Below are 18,735 nucleotides of genomic sequence, written 5' to 3'. Positions count from 1 at the left end.
TAGGTTTTTCTGCCTTCCTATTGTCCTAAAGAACCAAAAGCCTCATAGGCCACATTTGAACATTATGTTAAACCATGGTTTAGCATAATACAAACCACAATGAGCTGTGCCCCTTCCTCTACCCTTCCCTTGCATGGCTTCCACTTCTGATTAACAGTGCTTTGTTGCGCTGTCCAGACTAACAAATAATAATATTAATATTGCCTAGTTTAAAACAAGGCAACATCAAAGCATGGTTTCTGAAGCTGTCTGGTTTAAGTTAACCATAGTTAATGTTAACCACAGTTCTGGGTCCAGGCAACGCAGCAAACAGTGATGAATTAGAAGTAGAAGCAAAGTTTTGAACTCCTTTCAGCAACATGAGGGGAGGGGAGGAGGCGTGTGGGAGCCTGAGGCTTGCTGTGGCTTGTTCACACACACACCACTATGGTTTAGCACAATAGGTAAGGAGACAGCACAAATATACTTCCTTATATTTTCCAACCCCAAAACCCAATGAAGTGAGTCTGCGTGTATACAACTCACACTTCTGCCTTGCCTTAAGCTTCCATTTATAATATATGCACCAATTTGGTACCAATATTAATAAGCAGTTCTAAATTTTTTGTTTTGACTGCAGTCACGCACAATTCTATTCCCTGGTGGGAAAAGAGAACTGGCACAATTACTAGCAGAAACCCACTGGAACTCTGCCCAGTTCTGGTCTCCCTTATGTTCCGTGCTTTTCTATTCCTGTTATGAATATCAGTTTGTTATCTCACGTAACATCTCCACTGCCTCTAAGACTAGTGATGCTGTGGTCTAATGTGGTTCATTCGTCCTTCACACTGAGTAACACTCTGGACCAATGATCCGTTTATCTAGGTTTTCCCATTATTTCACTTTTCATCAAAAATATAGCAGATCTGTACATCTCTATTCTAAAAACATGAACAAGAACCAAACCTGGGTTGTTGAGTAACTAATGTAGTCCAGAACTGGAATTAGATTTAAACTACAGCTCAGTCTTAAGATTGAGTCAGATAGTAGTTCATTAACATACAGATAGTCCTCAGAAAGTGAGTTTAAACAGTGGATTTCTACACATTAAATCGGCTTTGCAAATGGTAAAACTGGTTCTCATGACACAGTCAGTCAGACCATGCAGAGTTTGGGTTGCCATGTGGTCCAAACTGGGACTCATGGCAAAGTCCTCTTCTCCCTAACTAGGAATCCTAGGCAAGGTTTGCCAAATATCCTAGCTCAGCTGACTTGCAGAAAAATATTCAGGACATGAAGAATTAGAGCTTACCCACACTTCTCTTTTGCCCTGCTCTTTCCACGCACAGGTCCATGCTTAAAAGCTCTGTGTCCAAGAATTTCCCCCACAAAAACCTGCTCTTCAGTGCTCAATCTGAGCAAATGTCAATTCATGTTTTCTGCAGACTGTCGTTTGCGCCAATCGAGCTTCAAAAAGTGGGTTTTCACAGGGAAAACTCTGGAGCAAAAAATAGGCTGCTTGGACACTGAGCTTTAATGCGCAGAAGGTGCCTGGAAAGAGTGGAGGAAAAGTAAGTGTGGCCCTCACTTGTCAGGATACTAGAACAGTCTCATTAGGGCAATAAACATAGAGATAATAGGCTGTCTTTATATAGCTGAAGCAACAACGGGTCAACACAAATGTGCTCTTATTATGCTTTTGTTAATTTTTCTTCTCAAAATGTATCACCATCTGCTTTTCGAATTTTGCTTTAAGCCAATTTAAGGGATAAATGTTCCCAAATGATATTTAACTGCCAGGGGTCTAAACAGAGTGTTGTTTTTAACAGAGAAGGGCTGGCAACTAATCTAATGAATTCTCTGACATACAAGAGAAGGAATATTCAAAATGTGCTGTTTTGCAGGGCAACAACAATTTTGATTCTTAGTGGATACAATCAATTTTATTTTACCCTGCCAAATTTATTGGGCAATAATGTCTAGAGTTTCCCATTACTTGTTTATTCCCAGAGCCCTTAACACAACTGTGTTCTGAGATTTGCCTCGGAGGTGTGAAAATTCCAGAGCACTCTTTACTGGCTCAGCAGGAACCCGAAGTACAGAGGCTGCCTTTGAAAGTCACAAACCCTGAATCACAAAACTGACGGCTTCCTTACTCCAGTCTGGCCTTCAGTCTGATGATGGCTGACAAGTCTGCAAATGAAGCCTTTTTCTTTATACCCAGCTGAATATAGTTCAAGCAGGCTGTATTCTATTATTATTTTCTCTAAAAAAAGTATCGTTCAATCATATATACAGCTGTCTCAGAGAAGTTTGTCCTTTTTATAAAGAATACATCAATCACTTGAACGTATAACATTTTTTGAGAATAGTTTGTATTCCACTCCAGCATTGCAGATGGATCCGAGTTAATTCAACAAATAGGGACTTCAGCAGAACATATTGTTTAACCATGCCAAGAATATATGCCATATGAAGTAATAGATATTTTATGCCACCTAAATTATAGAAATCTTCAGGGTACCTCTGAACTCATCTTGTGATGCAAACACATTTTGTGAGGGAATCGTGCATTGTACCTGGGGCCGCAGTGTTCCATTACTAAAATTGGTACAGTTGTTTTTTTGATATCGTGCCAAGTATCTAATATTCTTCTAAAATAGTCAGGCTCTTAGCCAGGAAAAAAAAAATAGTTGCACATAAGTTCCACTGAAATCCACAGAAAATTTATTTTTCTGTTCAGGAATGTTGGAAGTTGCTTTATATGTAGGAAGCTGAGGACCTAGAATGTAAAGGTAAAAGGCAAAGGACCCCTGGACGGTTAAGTCCAGTCAAAGGCGACTATGGGTTTGCGGTACTCATCTCGCTTTCAGTCTGAGGGAGCAGGCATTTGTCCATAGACAGCTTTCCAGGTCATGTGGCCAGCATGACTAAACCACTTCCGGTGCAATGGAACACTGTGACGGAAGCCAGAGCGCATGGAAACGCCATTTACCTTTTCGCCGCAGTGGAACCTATTTATCTACTTGCACTGGTGTGCTTTCCAACTGCTAGGTTGACAGAAGCTGGGACAGAGCAACAGGAGCTCACTCTGTTGTGGGGATTCGACCCGCCATCCTTCTGATCAGCAAGCCCAAGAGGCTCAGTGGTTTAGACCACAACACCACCCGCGTCCCAGACCTGGAATGTAGTACTCATTCCACTGTTTTACGAAATCCATGTTTTAGCATGGCAGCTTCTACACTTTGGAACTTCCTACCTGTTTATACGAGGTAGTCATGTAAACTGTACTCTTTGCTGTACTCTTTTGGGCAGGTACAAGACTAATGCCTGGAGGCTGCAATGGGCTAGATAAGGTCCAGAAAATTGAGACTGAATCCTGATAACACATGAGTACTTTAAGAAGGCAGTTCTTTTGTCTGGGAACTGGGAAGATGATCTGTCCTTGACAGTCACACTTCCCTGAAGGAGCAGGTGTGTAGGCTGGGGGTACTCTGAGGTCCAGTTTCACCATTTGGGGCTCAGGTGGTTTCAGTGGTTAGGAAGCACCTATTTCTAAGCTTAGGTTGGTTTGCCGGCGACAACCTTCCTAGTCAGACATAGCCTGGACCGTGAGTGGCCACATTCTGCTAACCTCCTGCCTGGACTACTGCAATCTGCTCTACATGGAGCTATCCTTGGGAACATTTCAAAAGCTAGAGCTGCACATGTTGTGAGAGGTGTGGCAAGAAAAGATCACGTAACACAAGTCCTGTGCAACCTTGCATGGGCTGCTGATTCGCAAACAAACCTCATTTGATCAACCCTAAGCTGATCAAGACTCATTGTCTTGATGCAATGCCTCTCTCTTCAATTTCCAGTGGGGGCCCATCTCATGGTCCCTTCAACAAACGTGGGTTCATTTGTGGCAATGGGGAAACAGGGCCTTCTCTGTGGTTTCCCCACATTGTGGAACTTCCTCCCTACAATGATAGGGCTGTCCCCCTCACTAGGTGACAGCTGAAAACACATCTGTTCATGAAGGATTTAGGGGAAGACTGTGAGTGGTGTGAATGTTTTTGATACTAAATTATTTTCAATGTTTTTTTAAATGATTGTAGTAGTGTTTAAATTAAGCATTTAAGGATTTTATTATGTGTGTTCACCACCCTGGGATCCTATAGAATGTGGGCTAGTTTATAAATGTAAACAAAGAAACAAAGCATTGGCCTTAACTGAGCCCTAATAGTGAACAGTGGTCTGGAGGAATGTCTGGCTGGCTGGAACCCTGAACAGGAGCACTTCTGTTAGACAGTGTGGATGTAGGGAAACATTTGGTTGCAGGTTCCACTTGTTCCCTTTAATAGTAATGTGGGCAGTCCTGTGCCAACCAGTAGGATAGCAAACCAGGGTCAAACACTGATCAAAACAGTATTTTACTATATATAGAATAGAGAGCGGTAGGTTTGGCAGCTCTAAAACAGCTGCTTGGGGAAAGGACTTCTCTTAACACTTCTGCCCTCCAGTGTGATATCATAGGCCTTCAACTTGTTTACTATTTCAGAGTTACTTACAAAGATCAGAATGAGACAAGAGAAACTTATTGACTGCATTAATTCTACTGTTATTTTGTAACTGTGTCTGATAGGTTAGGTCAATTCACTAGGAAATACTTTTTTAAAAGAAAAATGAACATATTAATGCCTACTTTCAAGTCTAGAAAGTCACACATTTTCCTTAATGAAGTAATTTTAACCTAACACAAAGAACAGGTTCAGAATGCTGCCATAATCATTACAACGGAAGGAAAATGCAAATACAGAACTGCAGAGGTTTGCCCTAAAATCAATTGAATGAATAATGAATTAGACAGGACAAAGCAATGCTATATCAAATCAACTCACATTGGGGGAAGTTCATAACTGATTGTTGCTTTGGAGCATATATTTATTCTGCCTTTCTGGAAAAATTAATTTCAATTTCAAACACAGAATGCTTTCAGCTTACTTGCTAAAATGCAGGTGGTGTAAGATACAGATTGTGGCCTCAATATGAAGATGAAAAAAGCAAACAATAATGCTGTACTAATGGAGCTATGTTGGAAACCTTTATTGCTGAAGGTGTTGACATGCAACTCATTTGCTTGATAATTAAAATGTGAATAATTTTCATAAGGTACTGAACAGGAGTAGGGACGTGGGTGGTGCTGCGGGTTAAACCACAGAGCCTAGGACTTGCTGATCAGAAGGTCGGCAGTTCGAATCCCCGTGACGGGGTGAGCTCCCGTTGCTCGGTCCCTGCTCCTGCCAACCTAGCAGTTCGAAAGCACGTCAAAGTGCAAGTAGATAAATAGGTACCTTTCTGGTGGGAAGGTAATCGGCGTTTCCGTGCGCCTACTCTTGTTCGCCAGAAGCGGCTTAGTCATGCTGGCCACATGACCCAGAAGCTGTACGCCGGCTCCCTTGGCCAATAAAGTGAGATAAGCACTGCAATCCCAGAATTGGCCACGACTGGACCTAATGGTCAGGGGTCCCTTTACCTTTTTACTGAACAGGAGTGATTGGTGAAGAAGGGTATTGCCACATACCTGACCTCCTAGCAGCAGCATTACTACTTAGCGAGAGGGGCAGGGGCAAGGAAGCAGAGTCAGCACTGTGCGAGAACCAGATTGGTTCTGCCCATGCGTCTGCATAGCACTGACCTCCCTGCCAACCTTCCCATCCTGGGAAGGGGCAGTGACTCTGCTGCCGGAAGGCCAGGTGCGCCCACTGCCCCTCCTCACTGACCACTCCTGTTAGTCACATGTCTTACAAAAGTCATAGCACCTTCAAAATTGCTAGTCTTAAAAGTGATTGCCAAAGCGCTTAGGAGATGGTAGCTCAATAATTCCCTGAGAACATACATGGATAAACCAAGTAATATCTGTTGTTGAATTTCAAAATGATCCTCTCTGACTGGCCCTATAGGGGCTTAAGACTGGGAGGTGAGGTTTTTTCCCCAGAGGCCACAACTTTCAAAAGATGTTTAAGCAACCAAATTGTTTGTACAATGATTTCACTCCGGACTCTTGGACTATAATTGCTTGTGAGATTTCCCAGTCATGCTAGATAAAGAAAAAGGGTGTGTGTGTATCGACGAGATTATATATGTGAGAAGAAGGTAGGGGGGGAAACCTAATAATGAGGATATTGTATTAAGTGTGTGTTTGTGTTCTAAGCTGCAAATAAGGAACCTAACTGAACCAAACAGGACTTAGGTCTGAGTAAACATGCATGAGATTGCCCTGCCAGACCTTGGAGAAAATCTAATTCAGTTAAATGGAACTTACTTCTGAGTAGACATGCTTCTGATGACTGCAAGACTTGCAGCCTAGTATATAACCTCAGCATGTTTCAGCAGACATACCACTCGGTTGTGCAGGCAGTTATTTAGGCACACACACAAAATTAGGATTGGGGTGCAAATTAACCCTGAACTATACATATCATCTTAATAAATGAGTAATGAATCAGAGGACTCAAATGCCAAGCTATCCTCATCATTGCTACCAAGGTCTGCTGGTGTTAGGGGCTGACACAGTTGCCACAAAACAACATATATAAAAAAGTGAAAGATGGAGAGTTAAAAGAGCCATTGTGTGCACAGCTTACAGTTTTTCAGTGCCTGACTGGCAATGCAATGAGGTTTGTGAATGCTAGTACAGCTAATAAAACAATAATAACAGAGATGTCATTTTAAAAGACAGAAGACTGCTCTGTTAATATCAGAAAAAGAATGAAAAATAAAAAGAACCTGATGGAATATTTTCATACAAAATGATTCCTGCCATAATGCTACACAGATTCCTGATACAACCTAAGTAAGAAAAAATTGCAGTTCAGGTGCTAAATAATTCTAACAAAAAACATGTTTGTCTTGACCAAAAGATGCAAGTATCATAAAAAAGCAAAAGGAAGTAAGGCAGTTGGAGGTGTGGGGAGAAAACAATAGCTCAAGAATCCTTCAAACTAAAGATGTAAAAGTTGATGTGCGCCATAGCAACTTATTACACATAAGATGGATTAATCATGAAAAAAGATATTGGCTTGTTCTTTCTCAAATGTTTTGAAACCAAACTTTAAATGTAACAGTCTTTTGACATTAATAATAATATTTTCAGATATTTTTATCCTTACCTGTAAAAGGGCTGTGAACAAATATACCACTATGAAGATTGGAGTCAAGGATGTGTGACCACTCTTCATTAAATGAATAGTATATAAGAAAATTAAATGCCCAGGAATCACCAAGAGTAGAAGAACCTGGGCTGATTTATTATTTACTCCTGAAAATAAGAATAAATAATAACATGGTCAGCTTAGTGCTTTAGAAAAATCACAGAGATGCATTTTAAGTAAAAAGACACATTCTATTCATGTAAAAAAACATGCTGATTCCCAGATTGTCCACAGGCCGGATTTAGAAGGCGACTGGGCCAGATCCGGCCCCTGGGCCTTAGCTTGCCTACCTATGGTTTTAACCAATCATCTCCTATAAGTTCCAGAAAGCTATTAAAAATTAATTATTAAAAAAAAATATAGGAAGCAAAATTTTAAAATTCTTACTCCTCTATAGTTAACTGCCTTCTAGCAAGCATCAGAATCTTACAATGCTTCTAGAAATGCTAAGGGTGGCATTCAACCAAGCTTTACTGAGAACAAACCTATTAAAACTAACTTGATCATGTTCATTAATTTCAATGGGTCTAAGGCTACAATCTTAACCCCATTTACCTGGGAATAAGCCCCGATAAATTCAACAGGACTTTCTTCTGAGAAGACATGGTTAGGACCATACTTTTAAGTCTCCATGTGGTCAGAAAATTTCAGAGTTGCTGCTCAAACACCAAGAATGACTACATATTGTGGTTGTGGTTAACCTTTCAGTGATGGCATTATTAACCAGACCAGATTTGAAAAGGAGGAGGAGGAGGAAATTCTGACTTCCTTAAGAATGCTGGGTCCACTGATGGCAAGTAATTTCATCCCTATCAAATACTAAGGTCTGAAAAGGTTCCAGAAATTCCTAATAAATGCTTTCTAGACTTCTGAGACTAATTATCTCTTAAATCTTGAGCATTTCTTCATTTGGCAGCCATCTAATTATGGGATTATGCATTAAAGGGAGATGCATAACACATACCTGTACCGCAATATGTCCGGCATGGATAATAGCAACCCTTGGCTTCTTCTGGTAATTCTCCAGGAACACTATGTAAATGTAAATATGTAGAAATTCTGCTTGCTTGAATTGCCACTAGATTACCACCAATACCTATATAATACAGAGGGGGAAAATAAATTTATCTGTTTATTAATAATTAGGTAACAATGAAGCATAACAAATCTAGCATTAAAGATCCTCATATCTCTATCAGACTGCTTTATGCCTGTCACACAGCAGGCAAGACATACATACAAACAGCAGCCTCTCATTTCATGATGGTCAGCTCAGCTGAGGACTTACTACTACTGCGAATGCATTTATGATAGGAGCTACATGGGAAAAAGAGGGGTGCAATGCCAACTGAGGCAGTTTTAAATCTGAGGAGACTTACAGAACAGGCCTTACATTAGTAAGTGTCAAAAGCCAGAGCTCAAGAGCCTATGTAATGTGAACTTCAAATTATCTATGAAGCTTTCTAAGTAGTTTTAGGCATATTTCTCTCTTTCTCATCTAAGCACTTGGAAAAAGGACACCCTTACCAACCAGCTATACGTGCAATTAATGTCTGTATTGGTGCATATTAACCACTTCCTCCCAATCAAGTAACAAGGAGGCAATCATTACCTTTGTTTTTACTTTTTGTTCAATGGCTCTCCAACCATTCAATACAAAGGAGTACTGAACTGTAAGCACTACCATTCCATAACACAAATGCAATCTATTTCAACATATCTTGTGAAAGCGATGAGGAGAGGCTTTGAAAAATGGCTCAAGACTCCTAAGTTCCATTCTAGAATCGTGTTGTGCTTGTAGGAGTGAGGACTCTGCAACGGAGGGGCTGAGCAGGTGGTGGTTCAGACCACTCAATTACTCTGGGGAATAAAGCAATTTGCATTCCGGATTCTGTCGGTGAATGCCTTGCGGAGGGGATGGGGTGGCTAAGGGTTGGAGAATAAGGGGAGCTAAGGAACAGAGAGCCCTGAGGCAAGGGGACTGGAGAAAGGATGCAGAGCAGGCAACAACAACAACAACAACAACAACAATAATAATAATAATAATAATAATTTATACCCCACCCATCTGGCTGAGTTTCCCCAGCCACTCTGGGTGGCTTCTAACAAAAGATTAAAAATACACTAAAACATCAGTCATAAAAACTTCCCTAAACAGGGCTGCCTTCAGATGTCTTCTAAATGTCAGGCAGTTTTTTATTTCTTTGACATCTGCTGGGAGGGCGTTCCACAGGGCAGGCGCCACTACTGAGAAGACCCTCTGCCTGGTTCACTGTAACTTTGCTTCTCGCAGTGAGGGAACCGCCAGAAAGCCCTCGGAGCTGGACCTCAGTGTCCGGGCAGAACGATGGGGGTGGAGACGCTCCTTCAGGTATACTGGGCCGAGGCTGTTTAGGGCTTTAAAGGTCAGCACCAACACTTTGAATTGTGCTCGGAAACATACTGGGAGCCAATGTATGTCTTTCAAGACCGGTGTTATGTGGTCTTGGCGGCCGCTCCCAGTCGACGGTCTAGCTGCCGCATTCGGAGATACGTACAATAAGGAGGAGAAGAGGAAAATACTATTGGAGACACGGAACTGAAATAGTAAAGTGCTACTCAGGTAGAGGGTGCTTAAGAAGAGGAGGAACAGGAACAGCTGTATTCTATAAAGACCAGTCAATAGACAAGATGGTTTTCAAAAAAGCAGGAGAATGCTGGTAGTAGGATAGAAAGAAGGGCAGCAGACGTAAAGAAAAGAGGACCCAAGGGGAAAACATAACTAAGACAACACATAGGCCTAGAGAGAGGATGGGCTGGGGTGACCCTTGAGAAGGTCCTTGGGCAAGACATCTCCATGGGCCCCTCTACCTTAGGACTTATCCACTCTTCCCTTTTGCACTGTTCCGCTGTGTCCGAGTGTGGGGTTTGGTTGGTTGCCCCCCCCCCCAAAGCTTATCCTGTGAAAACCTGTTCCTTAGCACTCAATCAGAGCAAATGCCAATCTGGGTTTTCCACTGACTGCTGTTTGCTCTGATTGAGCTTTAAAGAACAGGTTTTCACGGGGGGGGGGGGCTCAGATGCAGAGCTTTGCAGTTTGGACCCTTCCTAGAAAGAGCATAGGAAAGGTAAGTGTGGAAAGGCCCTTAGTGACTCTATCTCCTTGCAGCAGCAGGCCCAGGATCTGGAGTGTGGACCCTTGGCAAATACTTGACCACGGTGACCCCTGACCCAGGCCTATGCACAGTTCACACAAAAGGAGTGGACAGGCCAAAGAGCCCATGAGAGCCCTGTCTAGCTCTCAACAGTGGAATACTGCCCTTTGTGTCACTCCAGCCTTGTGATTTGGCAATGATCAAGAAGTGGTGAGAATCAGTTTATACAGGAGCTGAGTTTCGTTTTTTTCTCTTGCTGCAGGCTTATAGACAAACCTTAAAGCCCTTAAAACCAGTCGTAGGTATTTCTTACAAGTTCTTGAATGGTGTGCAGCTCACTGTGATGTTAGAGACATGCCGTGTGCCTCCTATTTTCTTTACTGCAACCATCAGGGGCTCTGGAGTTGATTGGAATGGGGAGGCAGGAGGACAAAGGTGCTTAACTCTTTTCTCTCAGGCCATTTCCCCCAACAAAATTGCCTCAGCCAACTGCTCTTCTTCCTGTGAGGAAAATGATACATGGATCTGGTGACCCCTTTCCCCATACTACCAAGGGAGAAAAGGCAGTAAAAAAAGGCAATTTTGATCACACAAGTAGCCTGAGAGGAAAGATTTAAGTCCCTGCAAACTACTGTTCTGATTAAATTTGAAGCCCCCATGAAGCTACAGTAAAGTTTAAAATATAAACAAAAACTGTGAAAATGCACATTAAAAAAAAATGAACTGTTCTTTGCCCAACAGATTCCTTGGTGGCATACCAGTTCTTAAAAAACAAAAAACCCGTAATATCCTTAATACAACAACATAAGCACAAGGCAATGAACTACAAAACTATTAAGCAAAATGGGGTCATGTCTAGTCTGACCCTTATTAGAAAGTAAAAAAATAGAAACCATTGCCTTTTGCCGTTGGTGTACAGCATGCTGACTATTTGTTAATTGGTTCTCTCAAATCTTGTTATTAGTTCTTAAAGGACTTGTGTGTTACAAGTTTAAAACTATTCTATATTATTTTGAACTTTTAATTTGATCTTGTTTCCTTCAAGAAGTAGGGGTTTCTTGGGCTTTCTTGTTTTGTTTTTACATAATGGACAATTTGTTTTAGCTTCTAATAGCTTCTCTGCTAACATGCCTGTTGAATTACCTGACTTGTTCAACAGACTAATTACCTCAAGAAGAGTAGTAGAAAGCTATTAAATAGGTACATGTGGTAGAGATTAGCTTGTGAACACAACAGCTTGTCCATATACCAAATTATTAGCACAAATCTTTTGCAACTGAATGACCTCTTTTAAACAGGTTTGGATATAGAAACTCAAAAACTGACCATATTTTGGGGGGGGGGGGGAGTTTCTGAATACAGGCATAAAGACTTCCCACCGGGGTGGAGAACCTGTGGCCCTCCAGATGTTGTTGGCTGCCACCTCTCATCAGCCTCCACACAACATGGGTAGAGTCCAGCAGCATTCAGAGGGCAGTTAGTTTCCCAGCCTTGCTTTGCACAGCCCTCAGTGCTCAAAGCACACATTATTCCTATTGAGGTGTATCCCAATATTATAAGGAATGATTTTGCAGGGCTATGGGACTGAGTAGACCTGTATACCATTGCACTGCTGGTTTCTAAACATTCACATGTAAAAACCATGCGCTGCAATTCCAGTTTAATGTCATTTTTCTCTTTAACCGAGCTCATCACAGCTGTGCCTGCAATGCGTAACAAGGTCAGCTTAAGGGTGGTTGGCAAAAACAAGTGAAGGTGCCTAATGCTCAAAATCCCAAGTAGTTCCTCTTTGCCAAAGATGTTCATAAAGAACCAGTAGCCTAAAGTCTGTCAAAATTCCCCACCTAATGTCTTATTTCTTTAAAGACACAATTATTTATTCCTTTACAGTGGTACCTTGGGTTAAGAACTTAATTCGTTCTGGAGGTCGGTTCTTAACCTGAAACTGTTCTTACCACTTTAGCTAATGGGGCCTGCCGCCGCACAATTTCTGTTCTCATTCTGAAGCCAAGTTCTTAACCAGAGGTACTATTTCTGAGTTAGCAGAGCCTGTAACTCGAAGCGTCTGTAACCTGAAGGGTCTGTAACACGAGGTACCACTGTAATTGTTATTTCAATTTCTAACCCACCCTTCAACAATTCATGATCCCAGGGCATATGAAGACATCAGATAGGAGTCACAGATCGCTGCACAAAAGCACAGCGCAACAATTCTGGACACAGCAACTGGCAGCAAACAGTACACAATAAAAGAACAGTTTAAGTATTCTGGGAAGCCACAGGGTACCAGCACTCTGACATCTCAAAGGCAAAAATAATTTGTTATGATACTTTTCTGCTTGAAACATGGTGTTCCTCTGCAAGCACACAGAACCACTTTTAGTTTAAGGTCCGGATTCAACCTGGCTAACCTTTCAGGAGCCACATTCTGATGGGAGGCAGGGCGAGAGGAAGGAGGAGGCAGAGGTAACAGTGGGCAGGGACAAAACAACTGTGCATTTCTTAAAACGCGTTTTATATATGCATAAATGTTACAGACATTTTGCATACTGTACATTCTAGTCCTTCTTAATCTTAGTGAGACTTGTATGAAATATATATATGTTGAAATTTTAATTCTGTGACATTGCTCTTATGCCCTAGATCAGACTATTAGGAGTCCTTAGTGAAAAGAAAAATAACTGTGTTTGTTTAAATTGCTTTGGTTCTCCACCTCAAAATATGACATATCCCAACAATACCGTAGCTACAGTGGTACCCCGCAAGACGAACGCCTCGCAAGACGGAAAACCCGCTAGACGAAAGGGTTTTCCGTTTTGGAGGCGCTTCGCAAAACGAATTTCCCTATGGGCTTGCTTCGCAAGACGAAAGCCCATAGGGAAATCTCCGGGGACCTCTTTTAAATGCTAGCGGTGGGGAGCAAAGCCTTTCCCCCCCCCTCCGGCCTTCAGAAGAGGTCCAGGAAGGCTGGCGGGGGCCAAAAGGCTTTGCTCCCCAGCGCCAGCATTTTAAAAGCAGTCCGGGATAGCAGGGAAGCGCTTCCTGCTATCCCGGACGGCTTTTGAAGGCAGGAGAGATCCGCGAAGCCTGGGCGCGCTGCGCGCAGGCTTCGGCATGCTGGCAAGTCTCCGCCAGCAGCGGCAGCGCTGCCGCTGCTGGCAGAGAGATCCGCGAAGCCTGGGCGCGCTGCGCGCAGGCTTCTGCATGCCGGCAAGTCTCCGCCAGCAGCGGCAGCGCTGCCGCTGCTGGCAGAGAGATCCGCGAAGCCTGGGCGCGCTGCGCGCAGGCTTCGGCATGCCGGCAAGTCTCCGCCAGCAGCGGCAGCGCTGCCGCTGCTGGCAGAGAGATCCGCGAAGCCTGGGCGCGCTGCGCGCAGGCTTCTGCATGCCGGCAAGTCTCCGCCAGCAGCGGCAGCGCTGCCGCTGCTGGCAGAGAGATCCGCGAAGCCTGGGCGCGCTGTGCGCAGGCTTCGGCATGCCGGCAAGTCTCCGCCAGCAGCGGCAGCGCTGCCGCTGCTGGCAGAGAGATCCGCGAAGCCTGGGCGCGCTGCGCGCAGGCTTCGGCATGCCGGCAAGTGTCCGCCAGCAGCGGCAGCGCTGCCGCTGCTGGCGGAAAGGTCCGGGAAGCCTGGGCCGGACAGCTTTTGAAGGCAGGCGGGGGGAGCAAAGACTTTCGCCCCCGCCAGCCTTCAGAAGAGGTCCAGGACCTGTTCCGAAGTGGGGAGGGGGGCGGGGACACCTGGCCCCGCCGCCCCACTTCGGAAAGCTGTTCCGAAGTGGGAAGGTGGGGCGGGGACACCTGGCCCCGCCGCCCCACTTCGGAAAGCTGTTCCGAAGTGGGGCGGGGGGGCGGGGACACCTGGCCCCGCCGCCCCACTTCGGAAAGCTGTTCCGAAGTGGGGAGGTGGGGCGGGGACACCTGGCCCCGCCGCCCCACTTCGGAAAGCTGTTCCGAAGTGGGGCGGGGGGGCGGGGACACCTGGCCCCGCCGCCCCACTTCGGAAAGCTGTTCCGAAGTGGGGAGGGGGGGCGGGGACACCTGGCCCCGCCGCCCCACTTCGGAAAGCTGTTCCGAAGTGGGGAGGTGGGGCGGGGACACCTGGCCCCGCCGCCCCACTTCGGAAAGCTGTTCCGAAGTGGGGAGGTGGGGCGGGGACACCTGGCCCCGCCGCCCCACTTCGGAAAGCTGTTCCGAAGTGGGGAGGTGGGGCGGGGACACCTGGCCCCGCCGCCCCACTTCGGAAAGCTGTTCCGAAGTGGGGAGGTGGGGCGGGAACACCTGCCCCAGCCGCCCCACTTCGGAAAGCTGTTCCGAAGTGGGGCGGGGGGGCGGGAACACCTGCCCCAGCCGCCCCACTTCGGAAAGCTGTTCCGAAGTGGGGCGGGGGGGCGGGGACACCTTCTGAAGGCGGGCAGGGGGCGAAAGTCTTTGTCCCCCCTGCCTGCCTTCCCAGGGGCTTTTAAATCGCCCCGGACAGCGGAGAAGTCCTCCGCTGTCCGGAGCGATTTTAAAATGCCGCCCGCCAGCATTTTAAAATCGCCCCGCACAGCGGAGAAGTCCTCCGCTGTCCCAGGGTTTTTTAAAATGCTGGGGGTGGGAAGAAAAGCCCTTGTCCCCCCCCCCAAGCCTTCAGAAGAGGTCCGGGGACAGACTGTCCCCGGACCTGGCCTGAAGGTGGTTTCCCTAGGAACGCATTAATTGATTTTCAATGCATTCCTATGGGAAACCGTGCATCGCAAGACGAAAAACCCGCAAGACGAAGAGAATTGCGGAACGAATTAATTTCGTCTTGCGAGGCACCACTGTAGTTGTCTCTAAGTGAGGGGAGGAGAGCTGTCACAGTAAGTCTTTTAAGTTGTTTTAAAAGTCTATAGCAGGAAAACTCAGTGGTGCCAAACATGTGATTTTTGTGTGAGAGGCTTGAGATGGTTGGCATTTTTCTTAAAACCACAGTTCCTGCGCTATGCACATGGGCAAGAAATTCAAGTTTAAATGAAAGGTGCTACACTTGCCACTGAAAAGGACAGCTTAGAAACACAAACCTTGAACACGCAAATAGAATGGCAGCAAAATGTGAAGTGCCCCTAGGGCAGCAAGTTTTAAAATCCAGATTTTTAAAGGCAAGCCTTTGCTGGGCTTACCTTGAGGAAAGAAAAAGAAAAACATAGAGTGTGCATGAAGTAATGAAAGGAAGGGAAACTTCTAAAAGGAGAGGGGCAAGAAATCACTCTTCAGACTGCCCAAGTGTGCTTTAATTAATCACATTAAGGAGGACCTGCCTGGCAAGACTGCACACTAAAACACTAAAGAGGAACAGGTAGAAAAATGGCAGCCTCTGACTAAGTTATTTCTTTCCCCTGCCCCAATAATGCAGTACAGTGGTACCTCGGGTTACATACGCTTCAGGTTACATATGCTTCAGGTTACACATTCCACTAACCCAGAAATAGTGCTTCAGGATAAGAACAGAAATCGTGCAGCGGCGGCGCAGCGTGGCAGCAGCAGGAGGCCCCATTAGCTAAAGTGGTGCTTCAGGTTAAGAACAGTTTCAGGTTAAGAACGGACCTCCGGAACGAATTAAGTACTTAACCCGAGGTACCACTGTACAGTGCATGTTATATAATGACTTGATATCACTGTGGTAAGTGTTTCCTTGTCCTCATAGGCCAGTTTTGCACAGTGGAGTGGGAAAATATGCAGACTAAGGATATCAGGGCACTACGGTATATTGTGCTACACATTAGACAGTGGGGTGGAGGAGGACTCAACACAGAGCAGCCCCGATAATCTAGAAAGAAGTTGAAATCTAGTTGGAAAATGATGTGCTCTGTCACGCTAATATATTGCACAGGCTAATCGTGTGGGAAGAGGTCAGTGCAAACACACCGTCTTCAGTCTGAGGAAGTGGGCTTCCAGTAAGAGGCATGGCTAGTCTAATATATTTTATTGATGGCAATTCCCTTTCAAGTTGGAAGCCAAGAATGAACAAATGTCTGTTGGACAAAACGTTCTTTCGAACATTTTTACCTTCTGAAGCATTGACGCAATGCTGCTTGGAGGCCTGTGGAATTCATTAACTGCCAAGATTCCGAAGAAGATCTACATTTAAATAACTGGAAGGTTTCCAATATACTTCTCCATATGCTTTTAAAATGTATGTGCACACAAAAAAAATCAATACTATTTCATTCACTCAACACCACCACTTTGCAAAGCTATTCTAATACCCTGCTGTGCTTTTTCATGCTATTACATATTATCTAATAAACTGTACTTGAAAGGTGTGTGGTATATAATCTCATCTGTATGAATGATTCGGAATAATGGAATATAATTGCTTAGGTGCATTGATGGGGCACATTGGACTGTAGCAATGTTACAATATTTTGAAGATACTAAAGGCACTTTCTACCTACACAAATGGATACAAGTGTACATTTCTAGGATAATATTTTAAAATCTGTTTTGGGGGTTCTAAATGTATAAACCATGACAGCTTTTTTTAAAAAAAATAATTCATTCTCGCTCACAGTCTGAATGTATATTTATCTTTTCCTGTGTCGCAACACAAAACCAGGAACTGTTTTTAATCTGAAATTATAGTGTGACCGTACAGTAGTAGATACCCACCCACTTATGTCTCAATTTAGTCTAGAATATTCTTTTATCTCACCAGCATGCATTGAGCCACAGCAATTTTAAGAAATCCTGTGTCTGCCTTACCATTGATTACTGGAGTATAAACAACAATCCCAACCAAATTAGGATCAGATACAGTTGTGTCCAGAATAAGGCCACCAATACTGAAAAAGAAAGCTCAAGGTTTGAAACACAGTCAGACAGAATGCTAAAAATAATTCCAATTCTAGGAACAATGTTATTTTTTTAAAAAAACTATTCTGGAAACTCTATATTACTCTACTGTCTGCCAGAGGTTTATTATATTTTTGCTCTATGAAATTATAGAAACAGATCTACCAAAAATATTACGGGATCTTAGCATTCCTGGAAGAGAAACGATTCATTGATTTGTGGAAGAGCTTTATAAAGGATCACTTAAAACATTAACATAATTATAATTTATTGTAAATTCTTCCCCCCCAGACCTGAAAATACAACAAAGTTTGGCCCACAAACCAGTTCCAGCATGCAAGTCAGCAGTTATAGACTTGTTGGTATGAAAAACACAAATAATACATTTAAGTTCCATGGATTTAAAGTGGACAAGGTGAAATGCCTTCCCTTGTGAGGTGTGCCTGTCTCCACCATTATTAACTTTCAGGAATCTGAACACATTTTTGTTTACACATTTATGTTTGGTCTCTGAAGAAAATTGAGCCTAGCAACCACAAAATCATCGGATGCAAAAATGTTTTAAATTGTAACTACTGTATTTTTTCCATGTATACGATGATGCTTTTTGTTAAAAGAAATTAGGCAAAAATTGGGTGTTGTCTTATACACAGATAGTGAATGCAGAGGGGGGACGTGCGATTAATGGCAGCAGCAAGCAGGAGATTGGCAGCAGCGACTGGGCGGGTGATTGGTGGCTGCGGCAAGGCTTGCTGGCGATTGGCTGTGGCTGTGGCAATTAGGCAGGCGATAGGTGGCTGTGGCGAGGTGGGCAGGCGATTGATGGCTGCGGCAAGTGAGTGGGTGGGCTGTTGATGGTGGGAAGCAGGCAGACAATTGGCGGCTGTGGTGAGGTGTGTGATCAGCAGTGGCTGTGGCAAGTGATCGGCAGTGGCAGGTAGGTGGGTGAGCAACTGGCGGAAGTGACCTCCCCAACCACCACCACCCCAAGCTAAACAACTTAATTTCTTAATTTTGGGTTTAAAAAAAATAGGGGGCATCTTATACACAGAAAAATACGGTACTTTTAAATGTTTTTCATGGCAATTGTTTTTAGAATGCTTTAGCAGTTTCAGAATGTTGTTTGCTTTGTTTTTGCTTTGAAATTGTGTATTTGTTTGGTGCCCTGGGCTCCTTGGAGAAGAAGGGCAGGCTATAAATTCAATGAATAAATAATAATAATAATAATAATACAATAAAGTGCAGCTTAATTTTCCCAAAGAAGTCAGTGGGACATAGATGTACTTAACTTCAGTTAAGCTCTGCATATTGTTGGGTCCCTTAAAAAAGGTATCCTGTACTCAGCTATAATGCAATTTACTTACCTGCTTATGACCATAGCAGTTATAACGGGCTCCCACCCTGAATAGAGGACAGTTCTTGTAGCTGGGTGTTTAGCAGCAATTACAATCCACATAGGAGTCAGAGCCAAGAAAAAGGCACCAGCTAAAGGAGATATATAATAATATTTCTCTGCAATAAATAGAAAAAACCCAGCATGTTTATTTGTATTTTTATTGCAGTTTTCTATATTATTCTTTTCCATATTAGAGAAAATAATACAGTATAATACC

The 18,735-nt window shown here is 43.9% G+C and overlaps 1 protein-coding gene across 1 annotated transcript in view; it reads right to left on the bottom strand.

Moving 5' to 3' along the window:
• SLC41A2 (solute carrier family 41 member 2) overlaps nt 1-18,735 on the bottom strand; it is a 48,889-nt gene that overhangs the window by 4,547 nt on the left and 25,607 nt on the right. The window contains exons 7-10 of the mRNA XM_082240538.1: nt 18,487-18,634; nt 17,033-17,112; nt 8,140-8,271; nt 7,134-7,282 (exon numbers count right to left, since the gene is read on the bottom strand). Coding sequence (XP_082096664.1) covers nt 7,134-7,282; nt 8,140-8,271; nt 17,033-17,112; nt 18,487-18,634 — 509 coding nt within the window. The remainder of the gene's footprint in view (nt 1-7,133; nt 7,283-8,139; nt 8,272-17,032; nt 17,113-18,486; nt 18,635-18,735) is intronic.

This window comes from Podarcis vaucheri, assembly GCF_965113315.1.
Source record: "Podarcis vaucheri genome assembly, chromosome: 10".
Classification (NCBI taxonomy): Eukaryota; Metazoa; Chordata; class Lepidosauria; order Squamata; family Lacertidae; genus Podarcis; species Podarcis vaucheri.
The sequence above is the reverse complement of the archived record's forward strand: the minus strand, read 5'-3'. Positions and strand labels throughout refer to the sequence as shown.